At 31.2% G+C, this 23,648-nt stretch overlaps 5 protein-coding genes and 1 long non-coding RNA gene across 12 annotated transcripts in view; 2 read left to right on the plus strand and 4 right to left on the minus strand.

Moving 5' to 3' along the window:
* Positions 1-1,719: 1,719 nt before the first annotated feature.
* On the plus strand, positions 1,720-3,788 carry LOC105150447 (uncharacterized). 2 transcript variants are annotated; one of them, XM_011063561.2, is made up of 2 exons: positions 1,720-2,146; positions 2,594-3,788. In XM_011063561.2, the coding sequence occupies exon 2, from the start codon at positions 2,594-2,596 to the stop codon at positions 3,383-3,385; it is 792 nt and encodes a 263-aa protein (XP_011061863.2). In that variant the 5' UTR covers positions 1,720-2,146; the 3' UTR covers positions 3,386-3,788. The 2 variants fall into 2 exon arrangements, with proteins under 2 accessions (XP_011061863.2, XP_011061856.2); XM_011063554.2 differs by having other exon boundaries at positions 1,721-2,151.
* Positions 3,789-4,629: 841 nt separating this feature from the next.
* Positions 4,630-10,406, minus strand: Afti (aftiphilin). Of its 4 annotated transcripts, none has more exons than XM_011063445.2 (8): positions 10,153-10,406; positions 9,678-9,788; positions 7,188-9,073; positions 6,808-7,020; positions 6,569-6,715; positions 6,436-6,496; positions 5,960-6,088; positions 4,630-5,736 (listed from the first exon to the last, which is right to left on the minus strand). In XM_011063445.2, the coding sequence occupies exons 2-8, from the start codon at positions 9,778-9,780 to the stop codon at positions 5,231-5,233; spliced, it is 3,045 nt and encodes a 1,014-aa protein (XP_011061747.2). In that variant the 5' UTR covers positions 9,781-9,788; positions 10,153-10,406; the 3' UTR covers positions 4,630-5,230. The 4 variants fall into 4 exon arrangements, with proteins under 4 accessions (XP_011061747.2, XP_011061752.2, XP_011061742.2 ...); XM_011063450.2 differs by having other exon boundaries at positions 10,094-10,406; XM_011063440.2 differs by having other exon boundaries at positions 9,923-10,406.
* Positions 10,296-23,648, plus strand: part of LOC105150431 (uncharacterized) — a 43,477-nt gene continuing 30,124 nt past the window's right edge. Inside the window, exon 1 of the long non-coding RNA XR_846721.2 lies at positions 10,296-10,366. This is a non-coding gene — a long non-coding RNA (uncharacterized LOC105150431). The remainder of the gene's footprint in view (positions 10,367-23,648) is intronic.
* On the minus strand, positions 10,790-16,246 carry LOC105150417 (uncharacterized). Its single transcript, XM_011063468.2, has 3 exons — positions 16,009-16,246; positions 15,410-15,682; positions 10,790-13,282 (listed from the first exon to the last, which is right to left on the minus strand). The coding sequence occupies exons 2-3, from the start codon at positions 15,671-15,673 to the stop codon at positions 11,378-11,380; spliced, it is 2,169 nt and encodes a 722-aa protein (XP_011061770.1). The 5' UTR covers positions 15,674-15,682; positions 16,009-16,246; the 3' UTR covers positions 10,790-11,377.
* LOC105150424 (SKA complex subunit 1) lies at positions 16,450-18,613 on the minus strand. Of its 3 annotated transcripts, none has more exons than XM_011063490.2 (5): positions 18,409-18,613; positions 17,935-18,052; positions 17,590-17,711; positions 17,041-17,518; positions 16,450-16,909 (listed from the first exon to the last, which is right to left on the minus strand). In XM_011063490.2, the coding sequence occupies exons 1-5, from the start codon at positions 18,562-18,564 to the stop codon at positions 16,752-16,754; spliced, it is 1,032 nt and encodes a 343-aa protein (XP_011061792.2). In that variant the 5' UTR covers positions 18,565-18,613; the 3' UTR covers positions 16,450-16,751. The 3 variants fall into 3 exon arrangements, with proteins under 3 accessions (XP_011061792.2, XP_011061814.1, XP_011061803.1); XM_011063512.2 differs by having other exon boundaries at positions 18,289-18,526; XM_011063501.2 differs by lacking the exon at positions 18,409-18,613 and adding an exon at positions 18,152-18,295.
* The window catches only part of ptc (protein patched), a 52,386-nt gene continuing 49,298 nt past the window's right edge, over positions 20,561-23,648 (minus strand). The window contains exons 10-12 of the mRNA XM_011063531.2: positions 22,931-23,416; positions 22,687-22,810; positions 20,561-22,239 (exon numbers count right to left, since the gene is read on the minus strand). Coding sequence (XP_011061833.1) covers positions 22,106-22,239; positions 22,687-22,810; positions 22,931-23,416 — 744 coding nt within the window. The 3' untranslated portion in view covers positions 20,561-22,105. The remainder of the gene's footprint in view (positions 22,240-22,686; positions 22,811-22,930; positions 23,417-23,648) is intronic.

Here is a 23,648-nt window from a genome sequence, read left to right on the forward strand (position 1 = left end):
GTTATTCCTTGTGATATTAAAGTTTTATGTCTCATTGTTTCAAAAAATTGTTAAGAAAAACTTTATTACAATGTAAGACAGAATAAGAAGATCCTATGTTAAACACTTCAACTTTAATTGAAGTGGAATATTTCGATTTTTAATCCCGCTCTGGGTATTGAGTTTTAACCCCAATAACACAGATCCAAAAAACATTCAGAGGATATCCCTATGTCCTAAGAACGTTTGCCAGAACGTCCCTTGAATAAAGTGTATTATTAGGGAAAGCACATGTTCAAGACACTAAAACAAGCTTTTACTGTAAGTTTCAGAAAAATCTAAAGAAAATGGAATTTTTTCGGAGACCATCCTTAACATTCGGTGAATAACAAGAATAAATGATGTCATGCGCATTATGCATGAAACGGAACGCAGCCAATTATGTTAATTGTCGATTGCATATATTTGTAGTCAAACATGTCAGTTCCCATACAGCACATTTTATCTCAAAGATCTTCCTAAGTACGTTTTCAGGACGTTAAGATGTTCTCAAGACATCCTTCAGAACATTCCTTGGAGATCTGTGCTATCATGGGTTGTGAATCTTAAATGCGTATTTTTTATTTATGTAATATTATAGCTAATACTTTAAAAATGATTTTGAGTGCAGATTTCTCCATAGTTTACCCTGTAAAATATATTTAGTCTTATTCAAAATTAGTCCTTAAATTTTAGCACAGAAAATGGCAAAGTTAGAAATCTCTTACGTTTTGAAAATCCGTCGAGTGTCACACAAGAATGTATATCAAATGCTACTTAATACTATTACATTGTACTACATTAAACTAATTACACTTTATTATATATTGTATATACAATACTACGAGATTTTTTATTTTATTCGGGGGGAATCATGGGAAACATGCAAGTACCTACACAATTCTTGCACATATTTAATTGCTGTAGCCAATCCAAAGCTTGGCCATTTTTTGGCGGATTTTGTTTCAATATACGCGGAATATGCCTGGGTATCATTAAAATTAATGGAGAAATTTTTTACTTTTCACTTTTCATCCTAGGAAAAAAGTTTCATGATTGGTATCACGCCTGATATATGACAATAAAACTCCAATTACACGCATAATACATATAATCAACATATGTAATATAATATTATGTTTTACAAAAAACAAAATTCATGAAGAAATTTATGAAAAATGTTCTATTGTCTTATTTTATTATTTTTTATTATCTATATTTTGTTAATTTTAATTTTAATTTTCTATGTCTGTTTTACAACCTAATTAGGTGATAACCTCAACAATTTTTTATTTTTTAAATACATATTTTTTTAATTAAAGTTTTTTTAATTAAAAAAATTGCTACACCGCGAAGCCCGGTAAAAAATTTTTCATGCATAAATATATATAAATATATTTAAACATATATAAATACGCATAAATATTCATAAACATGTATAATTATGTATGAAATATGTTCATACATCCTTTTTTCTTTTGTAAAATTACTTTTTAGTGTAATAGAAATAATAATAGTAATGTGAAAACATAAAAAATAATTAAGAGGATAATTTTCGCATTGTTTGTTTTAGAAAAAAAAAACAAGTTTGGAAAAAAGTAAAAAAAAGAACATGTATGGACATATGCATAATTATACATGTTTATGAATATTTATGCGTGTTATGTATGTTATACATATTTATATTGATATTCATGCATGAAAAATTTTTTACCGGGTTGGCGCATGCGTATTACTATTATTTTTATCGCATCATGTCACTAACCTATAATACACACATCAATTTTGAATCGTATTTATGAATTATTAAAGTACAAACTTAATTGTCGGATCCGATTGAAATTCTTTTTTTATACAATGTCAAAATGTATTTTCTTCTAACAAGAGTTCTTAATCAAGTTAACAAAATCTTCATCATCAGATGACTGCACATCAGATATTTTTGATGACTTTTCTCGTTAATTGCCTCACACTTTTTCTGGATTACCGAAAAGAAACATCATGATTAACGTGAGTGTAAGTAAACTTGTGAATCAAGTGGACAAGAGCAATTTTACATTATACACAGAATGGGAGGATACATCTTTCAAAATAATAGTGTTGAGGCCATGTACACTACCATTAAGTGGTGAGGTAATTTAATTAACTATTTACTTATTTTATTGTATATTTATGGATGCAGTCAAAGTTTCACTACAAATACTTTGAAGCATTTGATTGATTAATAAAAAAAAATTAATTGACCAATCAAAGAATACAAAGCGTTTATAGCAACCAAATTTCAAAGCAACATTGCAACATTCTGTTGATCGTAATCAGGATCTTTTCCAGCAAAGGTTTCCAGACAATATTACATGTTGAATTATTTTATCCTTGTTTAAAGTTGGCATATACAACAAGAATGTAATGATTCATTGTGTTACACTGTGTCCTTGTTAAAAAACATAGCCAAAGTGTTAGACAAAATTTGAAAAATCTGAACAATTTTATCAGGTTTATCAAGAAATTATAATTTCATTGCCAACAGTCGATGATTATCATCTATTAAAAATTATCTTATTATCTTATATTTTAGATGCATATAGAGAGTGCCAATTACTTCTTAAATCACTTGGACGAATCCTTTGAAACATATCTGGAGAAAACAAAACAAGCATTCTCTGGAAAAGACATTGATATACAGTTCTTTCTGCAGGATGAATCAGATGGAATGACATTCACATGGAAACAACAAAATATTCTCACTCGTGGAGAAATTGCAATGCATTCTCTTTCGAATATATTAATTCTGTCCGACACGTTAAAACAATCATTAGAACTCTATCAACAATACCAAGAGCGAGCACTGACACTGGAAAAAGAGAATGAATACCTTAAGAAAAGCAATACAGAACTGGTCGTGGATTTAGAAGAAATAATAAACAAAAAGAACACTATGGAGAAAGATCTTAACATGAAATTTCTTTTACTTCTGAATACAAAGAAGAAAAAGATTAGAGAGCTTCAGGAGGCTTTAAATAATACAAAAAAGACAACAACGAAATCAGCATATAACGAAACCACTGATGATGAAAGTGATGGATCAGATATAAAGAGTAAGAAAATGCATGATACTAAACCATCTAAGTTAAAGAAACAAAAGATGGATTATAAAAATGATCAGGAAGTTATACCAAAGAGTAGTAAACAAAATTTTAAGAGACACATGAATTTTTCTTCTAGTGAAGATACAAGCCCTGAGCCTTCAACAAGTAAAGTCAAGTTAATGTTACAAAATACAAACATGTATGATACAGTGAAATCCAAACGAGTTCTTAACAACTCAAAAGAAGAACATAACAGCTCTGAGGAGGATATGTTTTCCTAATAACAAAAATAATATATTGCATTCTTTTCCTTATATTTAAGAGATAAAATTATTTAACGTATTTAACAAAATTATTTAATTGTTTAAAAAAAAATTTCTATATGAAATTATTATAGCACGTATCCGATTTGTATTATGTGCCGAAATGAAATGTTCTAGTCTAAACTCCAACGTTTTAATAAAAATTATTTTATATTAGAAAAAATCTATTATGTGTGTGCGAAAAATTGATAATTGATAATATATTAAAGTAAAATGCAATTTCATTTTTAATGTGCAAGAGCAACTATTATTATTAGATAGTTTAATTGTAACTAATATATATATTTTGATGACAGTATTTTATAAAACATTATGAAATATAAAATGAATATGCTTAATAAAAGTATTTTTATTAGAAAAATTATGCAGAACTGTTATTTAATTCATATTTTATAGAATTCTTCTATATTTAATATAATTAAAGTAATTGTGAGCTAATGAATTGCTTTGCATCTAAATTGTTCTGACTATTATAAAAGATTGCATTCAAGGATCGGGAAAAAATCGAGAATTAAAAAAAATCGTACGCTTTCATAGAGTGATTAAGAAAAGTAACAACGATTCGATCATTAAAGATTGCCTATGTGTTAATGTTATCCACAATATTTTACATAAAATATATATTACAATATTATTATTAATAAATAACGAATAATGGTAATAATATTTATCGTTTCGTTCTAATAATCAATATGCAAATGCCGAAATTTACATAATTAAGTACATCACGTTTCATAGTAGAAATTCAAAATGTGCAATAAAAGCATCAAGCGAATTTGATAAATGTATCACTCGACGATTTCATTACAGATATCAATCTCGTCAATCTACGATAATTGACTTACAATTAGTATATAGTTTTTATTTTGGGTAGATAAAGTATGTGTTCTCTTTCTATATGACTGGAAATATTTACGATTGCTTGAAATTGTAACATATCAATGTCGTACAAAGTACGCGCGCAGTTTCTTGAATGTATAATGTCCATTCTCACTAATGAAGATTAATTGATCTCAGTTTAACTTACTTTTCATCTTTTTCTAATCCTAAGAAGTAGAAAAAGATGAAGAGTCAATTGAACTGAAATTAAAGTTAGTCTACATTAATAGAAATGAATCCAAGATAAATATTCAGATTGGTTCTTCTAAAAGTAATTCCAGAATATTAGTAGATAAATTTTTGAAATACAATACAAACGAGTATAATACTCTGGCGCTATTTAATTGCCTGCAATTATCATCGGAAATAAACATATCGAACAAATCTCTCCTAACATATAATACAGAAAACTTATCATTAAGAACTGTAGACTAGAATATGGCCGAATGTGTGTGTGAGTTCTTATATCTATGTAAGTAACGAAAAATTGTCGTCTTTAATAAAGATTACACAACTGTTGAGTTAACGAAACAAACTTACATGTCATCATTTCTTAAATGATCAGTACAACATTAAATCGTAATTGCGTAACAAAGTAAAGACTTTGAAGGATTCAGTAACAATACCAATAGCGCTATAAAATCACAAAACAATGATGATTCGGAATGTCGAAGTGCATTATTCGGTGCCGCAAGCAAATAGATTAATATAGGACAGTGTCTTTCATACGTGGCATCTCATTATCCTTTCCTGACGTGGAAGAGTCAAGGTTGGATTAAAGGTTGGTCTGAACACAGGTTTGAAAGGTAGCAGAAGTACGTTTTGATTGTATGGGTCACTTAGAAACATCCAGCTGGCAATAGGTTCTCTGGGAAGTTTCCTCTCGCGTTTGCCCTTTCAAACTCGCATTCAGACCGATGTTACTCAGCCGGGCATCTTCCGATTTATCATAGCGCCCAGATCCGGCACGATCTGTCTCTGTTCGCGATTGAACAATAAAGTTCTCGCATTCAAGAACGACAGGTCCGGTAACTGATTCAGAACTTTTATAGTCTCGGCTTGCACGGTCATCGGTCTCCCGTATCGATCCACGACTACGTGCTCCGTACCTTGCGTATTCTCTTTCTTACCTACTGATATCTTTCTGTGATATTCATGTACCCTGGAAGTATTATTGCTTATTGGAAATGACTTATTGTTGGTTAGATGGACATTTCTCAATACTCGATGTGAAGAGTTGCTTTTCTGCTTAATTCCAATGTCTTGTTCGGTTTTTTTCTTCCATTCCACTGTACAGGGTCCTGGTAATGGTTCTATTATCTTGGACATCTGGGATGATTTTTGCTGTTTTAATGAACTGTAAGTGAGATCGGATAAATTTTGCGATTTTATGGATTGGCTTGGTTCTTGTACAACTGCTTCTGATGAATCTGTATTAATAATAAAAATTAACAATTAGTTGAATTATCAATACAATAATTTTGAAAATACTATGAATGTTTAAAACCAAGCAAAACAAAATTAAGTGGCAGTCTATTTAATTTTTAATATATACATTTAGAAAAGATATCCTATTTGAAACAAAATTTATGAATATACATTTATACATATACATGTATGCAAAAACAAAGACATTACAGCTTGAGCACTTACAGTAATAAACGGAGTTCGTTGAGCAAGATGACTGATGATAGGATTCGGAATGTGTGGAGCAATGGGGTGTTAGTAGAGGATCAAACGGACACAATAAATCCAGAGGCAGAAGAGCGGATAACCCACCACCTGTATTGTTATTTTTCGCGACATTTAGGACAAAATTCAACACACTTAGACCGCTTTCGCTTTGGCACTCACACCACTTAAAGTATTGTTTCCTTGCTGTGAAATATTAAACAAGGATAATTATGCTTACTATAAGCGCCAAAGCAAACACAGCCTTGATCTATACGATCTATATGTAAGAGACAACACATCAAACTATTTTTACATATAGAATATTTATTCAGAAAATATTCTCTTTCTTTATCTCGTTATATATGAGAATATAAATTAGCAAAATACGAGACATTTAGCTATGTTTCTCTCCTAAGTATAATATTTTAATCACTAAACATGCAATAAATACTTACTAGCATCTAGAGGATTTACAAGGCCAGAACTATTCCAATCAAATTGGGCGGCAGGTACTTCCTAATACGACGTTACAATTATTAATTAATACGTAAATTACTTACACATACTATAGAAATTAAAACAACTTACATCTGAACAAATTGCACCCTGTATCTTGCTGGTATTGGCTGCAGAAGGTTGCTGAGACTCAGCAGTAGCTTTAATTGGCTCTAACGGAGTAAAACCAAGATTTGCAGCAAATCTTGGTATATTCGGATTCCATCTTGGTCCAAATAGCTTTAATTTTACATATAAAATACAACAATAAAAATCGTTATTTTTTCTCATAAATATATAAAAATATTTTAATTTAAGTTGTGTATACTTACAATATTCCGAGAATCGATGCCAAGAGAATTCAAAAGAACATTGTTACTACTACTATTCGCCCATTGGTAAGTGAGAGCATTGGTTTCTTCCACGCTCTTCACATTCTGCCAAACTTTATCTGCTTTATCTATTAAGGCTTTTAACTCAACTTCGTGATGTTCAGAAAGCACAGAAAACATATTTGTTATTATATCTTCTATTTTATTCGCAGCCTGAAATTGTTTTAATTAAATTAATGTTAAAATATATAAAATTATATATTACTTCATATATATCATAATGTAATGTATCTAAAAATCTAAGTTAAAGCGATACTCTCATTTTTTTACTCTAATAAACTACTAGCAATCATGTATTACACAAACATTCCTAAACTCACATTCTTGTTTTCTATCCGACATATAGATTCTTTTAAACTAAACTGTTGTGTTTCTACTACATCCGTTGATGTTTCAAAATTACTAAAGTCTCCGAAATCATCATCGTCCTCAGGTACCTTCAGTTCTTTAGCATCGTCAGATTTCCATTCTACCGTTGTGCTCGAAAAATTAGTAAAATCACCAAAATCATCATCTTCATTATCCGCACTTTCGAATCCGGGACAATTATCTTCTTGTGCTCTGGTTGCTACCGGCTCTGTTGTTCGTAAAGGAAAATCATAAAATTCACCATTACTAAAATATACTACAGAATTTTCGCTTTTAAATGTGGCACATTCTTCGCCCGTATTATTCGTAATATTAATTTTATCCTTTAAGCAGTCGAGAGATGTATTAATAGATGGCAGTGAAGCTCCTTTAATTGGTGAAAATTTTTGTATACAAGACGCTTCAGATGAAGATGTATGTAAACCGTGAATTTGTACTGTCTCGTATGTACTATTATTGGATATTGAATTGTAGTTATTTGTCAACTCCGATACACCATTAAAATCTCTATGCTCCATAAATTCTGTAAAATCAGAATTATCTGGATCGTGTGCATCAAAACCGTTTTCCGGAATGTAATCTTTGTGTATCTCTTCATTATTCGACTCTTTTTTCTTAGCAGAAATTTCCTCACTTATCCCATTCACAGCTACTTTTTGAACAGTTTGATTTTTCGTTTCTACGGCTACATATTCGTTTTCTTTTGATTGTATAGTATTTTTTACATCAGCTATATCGCAGAAATTATTAGGAAAAGTACTCGCGTCGCTTTTTTTACTAGAATTTCGAAGGTGAATGTCTTCAGTATGCGCATGTACGGATGTATGATCTAAATTTGATTCCTCTCTCACAGTATCGTCGTCGAAAGTGAAATCGAAATTAAAAGAATCATCTATAGTTTTATTCGACTTCTCATTACTCGTCTCAGTGTTAGATATTACATCGTACATCTTTATGTATTTCGGCTGAATACTGAATTCACAGTCCGGTTGTCTAAAAATGTCAGTACCGCCTACATTATGTTCTTGAGAGATAACAAAATTAGAAATTGTCCTTTCATCATTGATGAAGACAGATTTATCATTAGTATCAATGACACAAGTTTCATTCTCGTATGTGTAATTTTCTCCAACTTCATCCGTTACATTGCATTCTGTGTCCATGGAATTAGGCTTATCATTCAAATAATCCGTTTGCAGAACCGTTACATCCACCTTTTTATCGCTAACAGTGTCGTTCCATTCGTTGGAATCTTTAAACTGTTCATAATTGTAAAAATCGTCGTCCAGTTGTTGTAATATGTCCGGCGTACTCGTAGGATCTTCCAAGTCTAAACTCACAGGTTCAACCTCGTCATTCGCCTCCAAATCATTTGACGATCCTTCCTGCTCACTAACTGTCTTTACGCTATCAGCTAAACTACTATTGTTGCTACTAATTACATCTGTATCAACAAAATTTTTCTTAACTAAAACATTCTGAGTACAAACATGATCAACACTATTACTAATCTCAACATTACGCGACTCGCCATTCCTGGGTGAATCTAATACATTGTATTCTGTTACACTAGCGTCTTCAAAATTATTTTCCAATACGTTACTATCATCTGTTCTATCCTTCAATCTTATGTGGCTCACATTGTTGCCTGCCTTCTCGACGATCAACAGATCATTTATGACACCACATTTTGTTTCGTTTATCTTAGGACAATTATCCAATACTGGTGACTCGTTAATCTGGTGACCGTTTAATCGAGGAGATACATTCTGTGATGCTACTGGTGTTTGTATCGGAGTGATGAGTTTCTGAGGGGACTCTGATGAAACAGATAGACCTATAATAACATTTATACAAATTAGAAAGTGATATAAACGATGTGTTTAAAGAAATGCTACGAATGCTATTTGTGTCACTTCCATCTTTGTTTTATATCTATGAATGATAAAGAAGAGAGAGATAAAATGACACAAATAACACTGATATGCAATATAAATAAGCATTGTCTAGAAGACTTCTTTATGATGTCTTTAGATAACATATATATATATATATATGTCTTATATATGTCTTAAAAAATATCTTTATATCTTTATGATGCCTTTTATGACATGTTATGCGACGTATGTGGCAGATGCATGCTTGGGTAGCATCTCCTCTAATATACTCAAAGCGTTAATTACTAAACTTTAATAATACTGGAACATGCACTGATTGTGAGAATTCATCTTAAGAATTAATAAATCACAGGATGATTGGAAAAAAAATAGGTGATCCTTTTATATCATCTCATGTCCATTCTATACTCTTTACTTATAAATGTATCATAATAGTACATGTTCCAGTTTTTTATTATATTACAGTATTATTAGAGTTTAGAAACTATTAATATGTAATACGGTTTGATATTTTATTAGATAGCTGTTAATCTATATAAGTACCATCTATTCCACCAGCTGTAAAATCTCCGAATTCGTCTTCATCAGACTCTCCAAAGTTGTCTAAGGGCGGTGGCGTAGAGCTGACTAAAGGTGGGAAAGCCATGGTTCTCCCTATTTTAGAAAATATCAACAATACGTTTTACAAACGAAATTAGTGAAAGATGTAAAATAAAAAGATCTCTCACTACGTTACAATAATGCACAAACGGATGTAAAAACAAATCGCGAAATCATTCGACCGTTACCTTAACACGGGCTTTGTTTACAATTACGTCGTCTCTTCCTCTTCATTCGTGTACTCGTTACAGTTACATATGTCAAACGCAATAAAGGTTAAGTTGTATTCTCGGACACGGACTCGCAAAAGGTTTTCCCGTGGCCGAACAGAAAACAGACTTCCAAGGTGAGATTCTTACGCGATAACGACGACGATCGTCTTTACTCTCGTTGTCGTCCTCGGACTATCACCACGTACCAATATAATCCGTTCCGTGGATCTTGGGATGCCTGTCGGCACGATTCTATCTCGGTACTGTCATTTTGGTGATCATTGCGATGTATGTCCCGCGTGTATGGGCGCAACGGGCCTCAGTAATTATCACAGCCAGGAATCGAATCGTCCAGTGAAGCAGGTCGTCCGTGCGTGATCGAATGCACGATGACGGTCATGAGACATCGCACTTCGTCAGGTATGTAACATCACCTGTTCCAAGACGCGCGGGCGCGTGCGCAATGTAAATGACGCGCATTCGCGCACCTGTCGTGCGTAACGCACACGCGGCTGTTTAAAATTTCATCAATGGTCGAATGTAAAATAAAATACAATGTAAAATAAATGAATAATTTATAGCGGCAAATTTTTAAAAATACATTATATCGTTCATTTGTTACAACGACACAATTCAAAGAACAAAGTTTTCCAGAAAATGAATTTGAATGTTTTGAATTTAAATTTTGGAGAATATTAATTTTAATATAATTGATTGTAAATAAATAAAAGTATGTTCTTCCTTTCTTTTTCTTTGTTTCCATCCTTTTTTTGTAATTAAAAAAAAAAGATCATTTTTTAGTTACTTGTCATTATTGTAGTATAAATAAGTGACATGTTTAAATGTATGGCAATACAAATTATTATTTAGTAACATGTTTTGTATTTTATGTAAAATTTGTTATATAACATTATTAATGAGTATATCTCTATGATATATATTATATAATACATTATTAATGAGTATACTTCTATGATAAATATTATATATAAAATGTTATATATAATATTTATATACTTATATATACAATTATTATATTGTATTGATTGTATATTATAATAATGTACGCAGACACATAATACATATATTGTGTAGTCTTATTTATTTTATTACTTATGATAATTCCTTAATATCATATTCTTCGGAATACTTTGCTATTTATTGAAAAAAGTAGCTTAATAATCGATATGTATCTGCTACTGTAATATAACTACTTCGTAACAAATAATTAAAATATATTGGCGCGCGTTCAAAAAAACTTGAGTATCATTTTATTATTATTGTTTATCGAATGTTAAACAAAAATAAAATGATACTCCGAGGTATTTAGTAATATTTTCGAACGCAACGTACGTATCAATTACTTATCACATAGAAATAATTAAAATGCAAGAATGAAAAAATAACGATTCCATATTTGACGTACAATTCTCAAGATTTATCTTGTTCAGAAGCATGCTTGGTGCGTCTGTGTTTTCTCATATCTCCTTTCTGTCTGAAGCATCTGCCACATACGTCGCACAAGTGTGGCTTTTCCCCGGTGTGTATCTTGATGTGGTTGTTCAAAGCTTCCGTTCTAGTGAAAGCCTTTTCACAGTAATGGCACTTGTATCTACGATCGCCACGGTGTATCAATCTATGCTGGTAAAACACGGACCCAGTCAGGAAAGCTTTATTGCACACATCGCATTTGAATGGTCTCTCTCTCGTATGCTTCTTCCTAACATGATCCGCTAAGTCTGGCTTTATGGTAAAACGTTGATCGCAATATTCGCAAGCGTATGGCTTGATACCCATATGGAATCTCTTGTGAGTCCACATATGACTGGACTGAGTGTAACTCTTTCCGCAAATATTACAGACGTACGGTCTCAATCCATTATGCCGCCTTTTGTGTGCGTTCAACGAGTTTGCTGTAGGCAGCAGGCTGCCACAAATATCGCAGGGGAACTTGGAACATTGATCTCGTCCGTGATCCTTTATATCCTCATATTTGTCGAAGACACTCCCACAGAGTTCGCAGATGAATTTTGCGTCGCCCGACTCGGATAATCTGGATTCACGGTTATGCCTATTTTGCTTGTGCTTGTATAGTAAGGATAATTCTTTCATGTCTTTGTTGCAGACATCACATAAAAAAACGACGAGGACTTTAAACAGTCTAGGATGTTCCTTCCAATGCAAAACAGCTTCAGCAAATGATTTATAAGTAGCCATGCACGTATTACACGTGTAGGGTCTTTCGACAACATGATGTTTTTGATGAGCCTTCAAGTTGTCCGCATTGATGAAATGACTGTTACAAAACTCACAATGATATAGCTTTGATATCGATAGCTCCTCAATCAGTGTGATCTTGTCCTCATGTATTATCTTATAGTGAATATCTGCATCATCGCAAGAGATAAGTGCTTCACCGCACTGAATGCATTTCCAGACCGTCTGGTTGTTTTCGATAACTATACAATGGCTCGTGACATGCTTGTTCAACCTTGATTTCTGTGTAAAGCTTTTCGAACATTCCGAGCACTTGTAAGGCTTCTCGGGCAGATGTGTCACTATGTGACGCTTCAGGGTGTAGCCGTCAAAAAAGCCTTTATTGCATACCTCACAAATGTGAGGGCGATTTTTACCGTCAACGCAAACATGAACTCGGAGTGTCTCCTGATTCTCAAACAACTTTCCGCATTGTAGACACGATACACTAATTTCCTTGGAATGTTGTCTCTTATAGTGATAAAACAACTTCAGCTCTTTACCGAACGTCATCTTGCAGACCTCACAGTATAATGCTTTTGCGCCTTTGTGAAATTGCATGTGAAAGTTCAATCGCTCCTCGAAAGTAAATGTCTTATCACATACGAGACATTTGTACGGTTTTGTTGTGTTCTGTACACTAGGTTTACACTTATGACCATCTAGTGTTTCCTTAGTGTGATAAAGATTCATGCATGCTCCGCATTTTAAATATTTCTGTTTAGTTCCTAGACATTGCAATATGATAGAATGATTCCCGCTTTCTTTACTGACCTTTGCGTTATTAAAAATATTTTCCTCATCACTGCTTTCTAGAATTATATCATTCTCGTATAATTCCTTATCCTTCGTATTCTGTAATGTCTCCTCACACGTATTCATAAAGCCCTTTATACATAAAGGACAGGATTGTTGATTAGAAGAAAGTTGATCGGAAAAATTAAAAGATTGTTTCTCCTCCAACATCGTTGACAGAATTTCCTCTGCTTTAATGCATTGCGTGTCAAATGTGTCACACCAGTTCACTTTCTCAACGCAAGTCGAACAAAGCTGTTTCGGTAATGGGTCTGTCTTCTTAATCTACAATGAATCACGCTATATAATATACATATATATTTTATGATATTATTATACAGGGTGTTTGGAAAATAATGACAAATCTTTCGCATAGGAGCAGAATGGACTAAACTGAGAAGAAAAGTCTCCTCCATTTTGCAATAGTTAACAAGATATTAATTGCTAAAAATAGCTGAAAATTGGCCTTCAATAATTTTTTTCTCAAATATTATCAACTTTACAGAACTTACAGGATAGGGATAAACGTATAATACAACCGGACAAGAGATAATTTATAAAAATAAGTCGAAAGTAAATAAAATTTAATTATTTGTTATACTTTTTAAATTCTGTCACTCAAGTCGTGTGGGCATTATATATAAATACAGGGTGTCTCATTTTAAAGGATCCATTGAAAATCTCGAAAAAACTGCATTAAATCGAAAAATATTTCAGACAAAAGTTTTTTTACTTCAAGGGGTACATAAGATATCATTAGTTTGATATCTTTGTTTATTTTGAGATTCCCGATCTTTCATTACATATTCTTGTAGCTTATCTCGAGAGCTTTTTAAAATATTATAATAAAATATATTTTTTCATTAAATACTTTTCGCCACAGCGGTACTGTAAGTTTCAAGCCTTATAACTTGAAAAGTACTTAAAGGTAAGCTACAAGAATATGTAATGAAAAATTAGAAGTTCCATTTAAAAAATTCAAAATTATCTTACTCTGACCTTGACAACGCCACACAAGATCAATCCAATACCATCTTATGTCCCCCTTAAAATCAAGACTTTTGTCTAAAATATTTTACGATTTAATGCAGAGTTTTCCGAGATATTTCAGTGAGTTCCTTTAAAATGGAACACCTTATATAAACAACATTTATAGTAATTAAAATAATAAAAAAAAGACTCTCCAAATAAATTACAGAATAAATACGTAGATATAGGAGGAAATGCCAATATGAACCAACACCAATTCTTCGTATGTAATCCAATGTATATATTAAAAATATGGTATAGACGTTTCGACTCCAGTATTGGGTCTTCCTCAGTGTATAAAGTATAATGAAGTTTGGTATTAGTCCATGAAATCAATTAATATAATATAATAAGTAAATGCTCAATCGTCAAAACATTGTTAATCTATTGTTGCTTTTTGTTTATTCAATTATAATATTCAAAGTCTGTTATATTTTATTGAATATACAGTATTTATTTGAAAAATCCCACTAGAATAGAAAATTCATAAGAGATTTAATAAATTATTTAAAATAAACTATCAAAATTAATCAAATAAACTTATTGTTAGTCAAAAATATTATAAACTTAAGAAGCAATAAAATTATGGTTACAATAAGATGTAAATACAGAGAGAGATCGTTGTATTGAAGAAAGTCAAGTCGCAAAGAAAAATAAGAAAGAATAGAGAGCAACGATGATGATAAATTAAGTATAAATATAGATTGGAGGTAAATACGTAAATATAAATTATGTACATATATTAAGACAAAGAAAACGTCAATCTTTTGTGACTAAGTCATAATACAAATTATATTAATTGATATTTCATGGATTAATACAAAACTTCATTATATTTTATGACACTGAGGAAGACCCAATACTGGGGTCGAAACGTCTGTATTATACTTTTAATATATATTTTTAATAAAACCATATTTTTAATACATGCATTGGATTATACGAAGAATTGGTGTTGGCATTTTCTCCTATATTTACGTATTTATTCTGTAGCATTTATAGTATCTTTCCACAAAATCGTATCTTTATTAAATGCATGGTATTCAATGCAATTTTTAAATGTCTTTTCTCAAAAACAAAACCTCATACAAAAAAAGTTTATTCTATATTTTTAACTTTTGTACAAAGACTTATCTCTTTTCCGATTGTATTAGGGGCTGCACACAATGAAAGGAATATAGGGAACAGGGAACAGAAAATAAGAATTTCAATCTAACAGAAACTGTGTATTCTACAATACATGATTTCTGATAGATTGAAATTCTTATTCTCTGTTTCCTGTTCCCTATTTCTTTCATTTATAGGTTTATTCTCATTCTTTATATATTTATAAGAATCACAGTATGCAATATATACGTTTACAAAGTAAAAAGAATATTTTACCTTAATACTTAGACATGTATTTATTTTATGTGCCAATTTCATTGATTCTCCAGATTCAGAATAGATATATATTGGATTAGTAGTTTGACCAGCACACAATCGACAGAAAGCAAATAAGCTGTTTTCTCTGTCATCTTGTGCCGATAATTCCAATATTTCATTGGAAGAAAGTGGCTCCTCTTGGGACCATATCATAGAACCCTCCAAATTGTCAATATCATCTTCACAATCACTTAATGTACTAATTGACTCTGTTTTGAACATGTTTTATCGCTGCAAGTTAAATTTATACAATGTGATAATAATCAATTACAAATACCTTATATTTAACCACTTATCTTTCGTAAAATGTTTATAAAATTCTAAGATATTAAATATTAAATATAATATCTATAATAGTTTTTACCTATGAATTACAGTGAATATTATTTATTAAAAAAACCATGTTTTTTTAAATATTATTTAATATTTTCTAATTTTTCTAGCTCGTTTATTTACTCTAAACATTTAAAACAAAATTACAATACATCTTAATTATAACAAATTTATCAAATTATTTTACACATTGTAAAAAATACTTGGAATAAAACATAGATTACCTTTTTTTTCTCTGAAAAGAACACAAATATTCAAATATTCTTTCATGGCAAACTCAATATTCTTGATTTAGTGAAATTTCGTGCTACCACGATTCAGCTTCTTCAAAAACGAACAAATAGATTGGTTAGTTAACTGGAATAACTGCCTGCTACTTCTGAAACAATTGAAGGCTGTTTTGCCGTTTCTATTTTGTCTCTAAATTTAATACAAATAAAAGAGCATAGAGAAATGGAGGTTATATATATATACATATATAAATATATATATATATATATATATGTATACATGATTAAATATTTTTTATTTAATTCATATATATTATGTATATGTATGTATATAAAACAGAATTAGGCAGTAGTTAACAACTTTATTGAATTACTTAAAAATATTTACTGAATAATATAGAAAAATTAATCTTAGCAAAAATAAAACGTATGTAATTTTGGTAACATGGTTTAATATTTATTATATTTTTATATAGATTTATATAATTGTTTACAAAAATTGATAATTCGTATATAAAAATATCAATATTTCTAATATTAATTTTTTAAGAAATATTGCAAATAACGTACATATGCTATTTCCATAGATTTTAAAATTATACCATGTTAATAATAGGCAGTAAACAATATCTGTCTATTAAAAGTATACATATATTCAGAACATTATTAGTAAATTAATACATTTTTCTTATTACGATAATGTTAAAAGTCTATGAATACATAGAAAATTGTATAAATTAATGTGACGTTATAACATATCGTAATTCGTTTCTGATTCTACATTCTCGTAAACGTTTGCAATGGCGCAATGCTGTTAGTAAGTTCAACTTGGTCTTATCAATTTTTGTTTTCGTTTGTCTATAATAATCCTCAGCTGTGAAGAAGTAGAGATATCCTGAAAATTATTTTGATATAAAATATACAGTGGCGTGCAAAAATTTCCACACATACGTGAAATACATATATTTACATATTATTACGACTATTTACACATATTTACTAACATACTTAAATAAACTGACTTACCATCTTCATCTCGAATATCGAGCTCTTGCTTTTTATAGTATAAATACAAATTAATATCACCCTTTTTTTGAGCAACAGCCTTTCCCATGGATAAAAGTGTATACTTTGCAATTAACGTTTGATTTATAGCATTTATAAAGTGATTAATTGTCTCTAAACTATTAACAGTTTGCCTTCCAATAATATATTTAGGTACTGCATTGAACTCTTCTGCAGTGATAAATTGTATTGTTGGGCATACTTCTGGTTCATTAAAAAGTGTTCTTTTACAATCTTTCACTGTTTCTTCCTTTTCAAATGTTGTGATGTTTCTTACACTATTGGGTGTTTTTCTAGTCGACTGGTGCGTTGGATTTATAGGATATTCTGACAAAGGAGTATACATGGCATCCTGATAACCTTGTATAAGTTCAGGTGGAATATTTCTTTCTTGATGAAGAATTCTTTTGTCCAAAGTTTCAACTAACGTGAATATTTCCTTCATATAAATAATCTTAATTAATTTCTAATTCTTGAAATAATTTTTAGAAATAATTTGACTATACGTACTTTCAAACGAGAATTCTGTTCATGCATTCTACTTAACATTCTTTTTGCTTCGCTAATGCCACCTGAAATTTGCTGTACTTCCTCATGTGCATCCTGAAGTTCACCTTTTATATTTTGCTTACCTATAAGAAATAAAATATGATTCTGGCAAATACCAACAAATACATTATTACACAGAAAACAAATAAGCTATTCTCTTTTTTATCTTGTGTCAATAAAACAAAATTTCAATATTTCATTGGAAGGAGATGACTCCTCTTAGATTATATCCAGTATATAAAACCATCCACAAAAAAATCCATCCATTAAAATTTTATGAAAGTGCAACAAATGCCACAATAATACTTTTTATTAATGCTGTGGCCATATCCAATTCCTGGAGTCTTATGGTTTGTTTATCAATTATCTCTTCCAGATTATCCTCATTCTGTTTCACAAATCTATCTTCATCCATCACAGCTCGCTGCAAAGATTGAATTAAATAATATATATAATGAAATTTGTACTTTACAATGTTAAATATAATTAATACAAGAAAGTGCATATAACCACAAATACAAACATATCTTTCTTTAGCTTCATTTTGTTGCATGCATATAACGCGCATCATTTTATATTTGTTCACAGAGTATTAAACAAGAATAAAAATGATACATCATGTGATGATACATTAGGCGTGCAATGGAATGCAACCTTTACCTTAATCAAGTTTACAAGAATATTAATTTCTAAAAAGCAATATTATTTTGAGGTAGCTACTTCAATCACTGTACGCAAGGTACTACGTCCTTCGCTTTTTTTTTCTACTGAAATATTTACGTCAGATATGTGGAGCAATGTAAATAACTTTTTTTCGGAGCACGTGACATCGTTCAGCATCGCTTTGAATTTAAATTTCACATGATCGGTTAGGTTAGAACGGGTGTAAAGAGAGTGACGCCAATGCATGTGCCTAATACTGATTGGCTCCGCCATTTAGTGTCCTTATGGCCCTACACACAGAACGTGACGCGCTTGCCGCGCGGCGAAAATTAACGCACTAATCAATAATTCTATATTCTTAAGTCGTCCTCACCATACAAAACTTCTAGAAATGATGTAATATTATCTCCGCCGCGCACAAAAGTTAGATTAAGTTCAACTTTTGTCGCGCGGTGGAAATTATATATCTATTATTTCCGCAAATGAGACGTTGATTGGCTATCTCGCCAACTTCCGCCGCGCGGCATCTCGTTGCCGTTCTGTGTGCGGAAGCCATTAAAGCCGGTTCTACATTAGTTGCAAGCTGATCGCAAATTGCAACAGCCAATATATATAAAGCGTTGATTTCAAAATGCAAGCTTCAGATTGACTGTTATAACAAACTTGCGATCTGCTTTACTGTTAATTAGAAAGAAGAGGATAAAACGAGAGAAATTATATCATGTCATATAGGGCACAAATGGCGATTCCTAGCCAATTAGTGTCACTCTTTTTATAGCCTCTCTAGGTTAGGTTACTTCGGTCTTCATGACGTCCCTTCAAAAAAAATGGCCATTAGCTCCACCTACCTCCAATCTCCATGAGGAAGGACGTCGATAGTTGTAGGTTGAGGATACCTTGTTATCAATTGTCAAGAAATGTTGGTAAATATTAATAATGGAAGCAGCTCCGATAACCTTGACCTTGATATATATTGTCAAGGTCATGACCCTAACCTCCAACAGATTTTAACCGTTGTTCGTCCTTCATTAACAAAAAAAGTTTGAAAAAATAACGTTTTATTTCTGTTAAATATAATATTGAAAAAGCAAATGACAATAATGTTAAATGAACACTGAATGTCTATATAGAATTATCTAACGATTCTAACGGATACAATTCGGTTATTATTTCAAAAAAATGTTCAATACGTTTGTCAAAAGTACCCACCAAAACAAATGAACAATATAATCATGTGAAATATATTGTAGTACATTAGGTTAGGGAGGGGAGAGGAGGGTGAGAGTCGAAGGTGAGTCGTGCGTCCCTTTGCAAGGGGATGAGAGGGAGTGAGAATCGAAGGTGAAAATTACCTAAATCATCTAAAATCTGTTGGAGGTCTTTCAAAGTCATGATCTTGATGACATATGTCAAAATCGCGGTCATCGCGGCATCTCCTGCAGTGCACGACTATCAAACATATTTTAAAGCAGGTAATTTTCGTATTATATAGTCATTGTTGGAGGTCACTCAGGGTCATGACTTTGACAACATATGTCAAGGTCAAGGTTATCAGAACTGCTTCCGTTATTATTAATATTAACTGAAAATTTTCATTATTTTTTAAAAATTATAATATAAAATTGTTTTATAATTTTAATTAAATTAAACACTACACTAATTGTTACTTCATATTATAAAATAAGTTATTTGAGATTTTTTAAAATAAAATATCAATGAGAGATTGTGTTATAAGGTCACAACTATCTCAATCGTCGATAAATATTGACATAAACAAATCATGAAAACTTAATTATGGAAACAAATTAAGAAAAAATATAATTAGATATTAGATGATAAGAATTAATAAAAATCCTAAGAAGAAATTGCAGTTTTAAACATTTTTACATTTTTAAACGGTTTTAAATTTGAAGATTTACAATTAAAATTGGAATATAAACTAAATTTGTCGCGAGATTATTAGAAATATCTACACAAAAGAAAATTAATATTATATAATTTAATGCAATTTTTTAATAACATTATATAATTTATAATTTGATTTATGCAATTTTAATGTGCTTTGCTATAATATTAATTTTGTATCTCAATCTTATTTACGATATTGCCGATATCATAACGGCAATAAAGATAATGTTATTATTACAATATTTATATTTACAAAAATTAGATTATAAATCGTACAAATACCCGCTTCTACACACATTCATTATATGAAAAATAATTAAATTCTTACAATGAAGTTTGTAAAATAAAAGTCATGGTACAATTTATACGTATATTAGAGGTATATTGACTATTTTTCCCATCCGAGCTTATACAACATGTACAAAATGCAAAAGCCATTCTGCAGAATGCTTTTCGTCACTTTAAATACACACCTCGAGTCTCGCATATGTATACAAAATTGACTTGGCATAAGGAATACTTCTCGTTATATTATACATAATTTTACGAGTCACACCTTATGACAATGCATGCCGCAGTCACTGGTACTATATATTACAATTTTATATACACATTAGAGGTATGAATATCAGAATAGGAATATATACTCCACATTAAATTAAGTACCATTATTGTCGTAGGCAATGAAAAGTATTCTCGTATAGTCCGATATAAATAATTATTTTTACAAGAAAGTCATTATATATTTATGCGTACAAAATATTGCGCTCGCGCACACACACCCGCAGAAATGCCGAGGAATACTATTATTAAAATAAATAATAAATAGGTCTCAAAGATTCAGTATACCGCTCGTAGTCACATACATACACACTGCGCGTAACATGATTAATGTAGAAAAAAAATAAATAGTACTATTTGGAAATTTTGTCGTTTTTGTCGCACAATAAAGCGTCATCATCGCAAAATTTCACGATTACATTTGAGAAATGTCGCGTTCTTCTATTGACAGTAATATCTTTAACTTTCTAATTAAATAATAAGTATGTATATATACATTTTAGTAAATGCTCTCTCCCGTTATGTATTACGCAAATATTACGAATACGCTCACTGACATAGATATTAGTGTCAGTCTCTGATAAATAAAGGCATACTGGCAAGTATTGTCTTCCCTCTTTCTCGAAAGAGTACAAATCATATAATGTTCTTATATACTTGCCAGTAGTACATGACACGAACTACTCTTGTGACGCCGCAAGTCACTAATTAAATAAATTTATCTAAAAAATATGTATTTATCTAAAATAATCTAATACATTGATTTAGTAAATTGTACGCATTAATGTCCTTGGTAATGTTATTTAACAATGTTGAAATATTTGAATAGTATCCTGTTTTTTATATAATTTCGGTTAAAATTTTTTTCATTAAAAACTTTAACAATTTACTTAAAAATCTTATAATAATTCACGCATTAATATACGCATAAAATGTAAATATAGTCCGCTGATAATAACAAATCCTAATTAAGTAAATACAATGTTGGTTCTTACAGAAAAGGTCTACTTAAAACTTTAAAAAATTCGTTGTAAAAACACAAAAAATTAAACATGCAACAAAATTTTTAATGAAAATATTCATATATATATTATGAAGTTGCGGTTTGTGTTATAATACTTCTGTCTTTAAAGTTTGAGTAAAACAATTCATTGCATTACTCACTTGAGGGAGAAAAACAGTTTAGAACCGAAAAATAGAGAGCTAAGTAAAGGTAAGGAGAGGGGAAAGAGGAAAACAGGAAGAGATAATGGAAAATCTATTAATCTATCCTAGTCAGCCTTCTGTGTTTTCCCGCTTTGCGTGGTACTTGAGCAGTAGCTGCCGGTCCCCCCGGTACTTGTTATTAATGTTTTGCGTTAGAGTCTGAATCTGGCTCGGAACCGGAAGACTCCCCAGCATTAACGTTCGTATTGCAGCGCGAGCTCCTTCGACTATTGCTGCCCGAGTGCCGGCATTTTTCACTACGATCCATTCCACCTATAATTATCATAAAAATAAATATATTTGTTATAATTCCCTCATATCGATTTAAGAAAATGCAATAACAAATTAAAATAGGAATTAAATAAATAAATATATGTAGCGTGAAAATAGCGATATTTGCATAGAAAAGTAAAAAAAGATACATTACATGTTTTGTGGATTCTTTCTGAGTCTTATAATGCATACAAATTTTAATGATATAAATTTTACTCTAATTTTTAAAGTAAGACTATATAAAAAAGTTACCATAATTTACAATCTCTCTATAAAAAAAAAAGTTAAAATAATTCAAAAGCAAATATTTTTAGCAATACATAAATATAATTACATTCGATCACAGTAACATGCGTTAGTTAGATTTCGAATTAGTTTAAAGTCTCAAATTACATTAAGGGAATATTTTGGAATAACTTTTAGGAATTGTTTAAAATGAATACCTACTAGTTAACGGTGTATGAACTTCGACCTTAATGTTCGCCGTTGCAGTGACCTTAGTGGTGATGTGTGATGTGGGCGGAATCGGCGACGTTCGACTAGACCCACTCGTATCCGATCCGCTACAGTTCTGTTAGCCAAAATGAAAGAACACGCTCGTTAGTCATGCTCGGAAAAGTGTAATAATTTATTATAGAAAGTTACGTTCTCATGCTTATAAACAACTAATTGATCGTGAATCTCAACGCACCTGATTACATGTGGACGTGGTCTCCACCTTGAGTTCCGGTTGAACAATAATACAGGATTCCTGCGTACTGTGCCACGAGTTGGGTTCCTCGCTAATGGTTGTGAGCGATGGTTCAGCATGCAGCCGAGCATTATCGATTTTGTGAGATCTCCTCGGTGGTGTGGGCGGCTTGGATCTTCTCACGACGGGCGATGCCGGCGGCGTCGGCGTGGATATACGATCCGGATGATCGTTCGGAATTACTTCCGCCTTCGGACCGATAAGGGACAATAGAATAGGGAAGAAAAAGATGCCATTCACAAGACTGATACCGATCACACTGAGTAATACAAGGAAAAAATAATTGACTATAAAATTGAACTCCGAGAAAGCGAGCATCACTACGGCGAGTAGCGTAGTGAACGCACTATGGACAACCGGAGCGAACATATGTTCCAGAGCTAAACGCATCCTGCGATTTCTGCTACCCACACTAGTGACAAAACTCTGAAACAGAATTACGCGTTTATGTTAACAGAGACACGACTTATGCAAAATAAAAAACGCAAATAGGGAAAAATCAATTAGAGAAAATGTTGATGCATAAATATATCAATAATGATTTATGTCATTAACGATTGATGAAAAAACAGTTGATAAAATAATCACAATACAGCCAAAACGTTCAATCACTTTTAATTTTCAAAAAAATATTTTGGTTTTGATATTATAAATCTAA

Source organism: Acromyrmex echinatior, chromosome 3, assembly GCF_024713525.1.
Source record: "Acromyrmex echinatior isolate Ae372 chromosome 3, ASM2471352v2, whole genome shotgun sequence".
NCBI classification, from domain to species: domain Eukaryota; kingdom Metazoa; phylum Arthropoda; class Insecta; order Hymenoptera; family Formicidae; genus Acromyrmex; species Acromyrmex echinatior.

Bases quoted from the DNA above. Each gene is read 5' to 3' on its own strand.
- LOC105150417 (XM_011063468.2), bottom strand. From the start codon at position 15,673: ATGTTCAAAACAGAGTCAATTAGTACATTAAGTGATTGTGAAGATGAT. The intron at 13,283-15,409 runs GTAAAATATTCT...GATTCATTGTAG, and splicing joins ATACATGTCTAAGTATTAAG to ATTAAGAAGACAGACCCATT.
- Afti (XM_011063445.2), bottom strand. From the start codon at position 9,780: ATGGCTTTCCCACCTTTAGTCAGCTCTACGCCACCGCCCTTAGACAAC. The intron at 9,074-9,677 runs GTACTTATATAG...ATGTTATTATAG, and splicing joins TACAGCTGGTGGAATAGATG to GTCTATCTGTTTCATCAGAG. The intron at 6,716-6,807 runs GTAAGTATACAC...GTAAAATTAAAG, and splicing joins GCATCGATTCTCGGAATATT to CTATTTGGACCAAGATGGAA.
- LOC105150447 (XM_011063554.2), top strand. From the start codon at position 2,020: ATGATTAACGTGAGTGTAAGTAAACTTGTGAATCAAGTGGACAAGAGC. The intron at 2,152-2,593 runs GTAATTTAATTA...CTTATATTTTAG, and splicing joins CACTACCATTAAGTGGTGAG to ATGCATATAGAGAGTGCCAA.
- LOC105150424 (XM_011063490.2), bottom strand. From the start codon at position 18,564: ATGGCGGAGCCAATCAGTATTAGGCACATGCATTGGCGTCACTCTCTT. The intron at 17,519-17,589 runs GTACGTATAGTC...ATTTATATGAAG, and splicing joins AACAGAATTCTCGTTTGAAA to GAAATATTCACGTTAGTTGA. The intron at 16,910-17,040 runs GTAAGTCAGTTT...AATAATTTTCAG, and splicing joins CGATATTCGAGATGAAGATG to GATATCTCTACTTCTTCACA.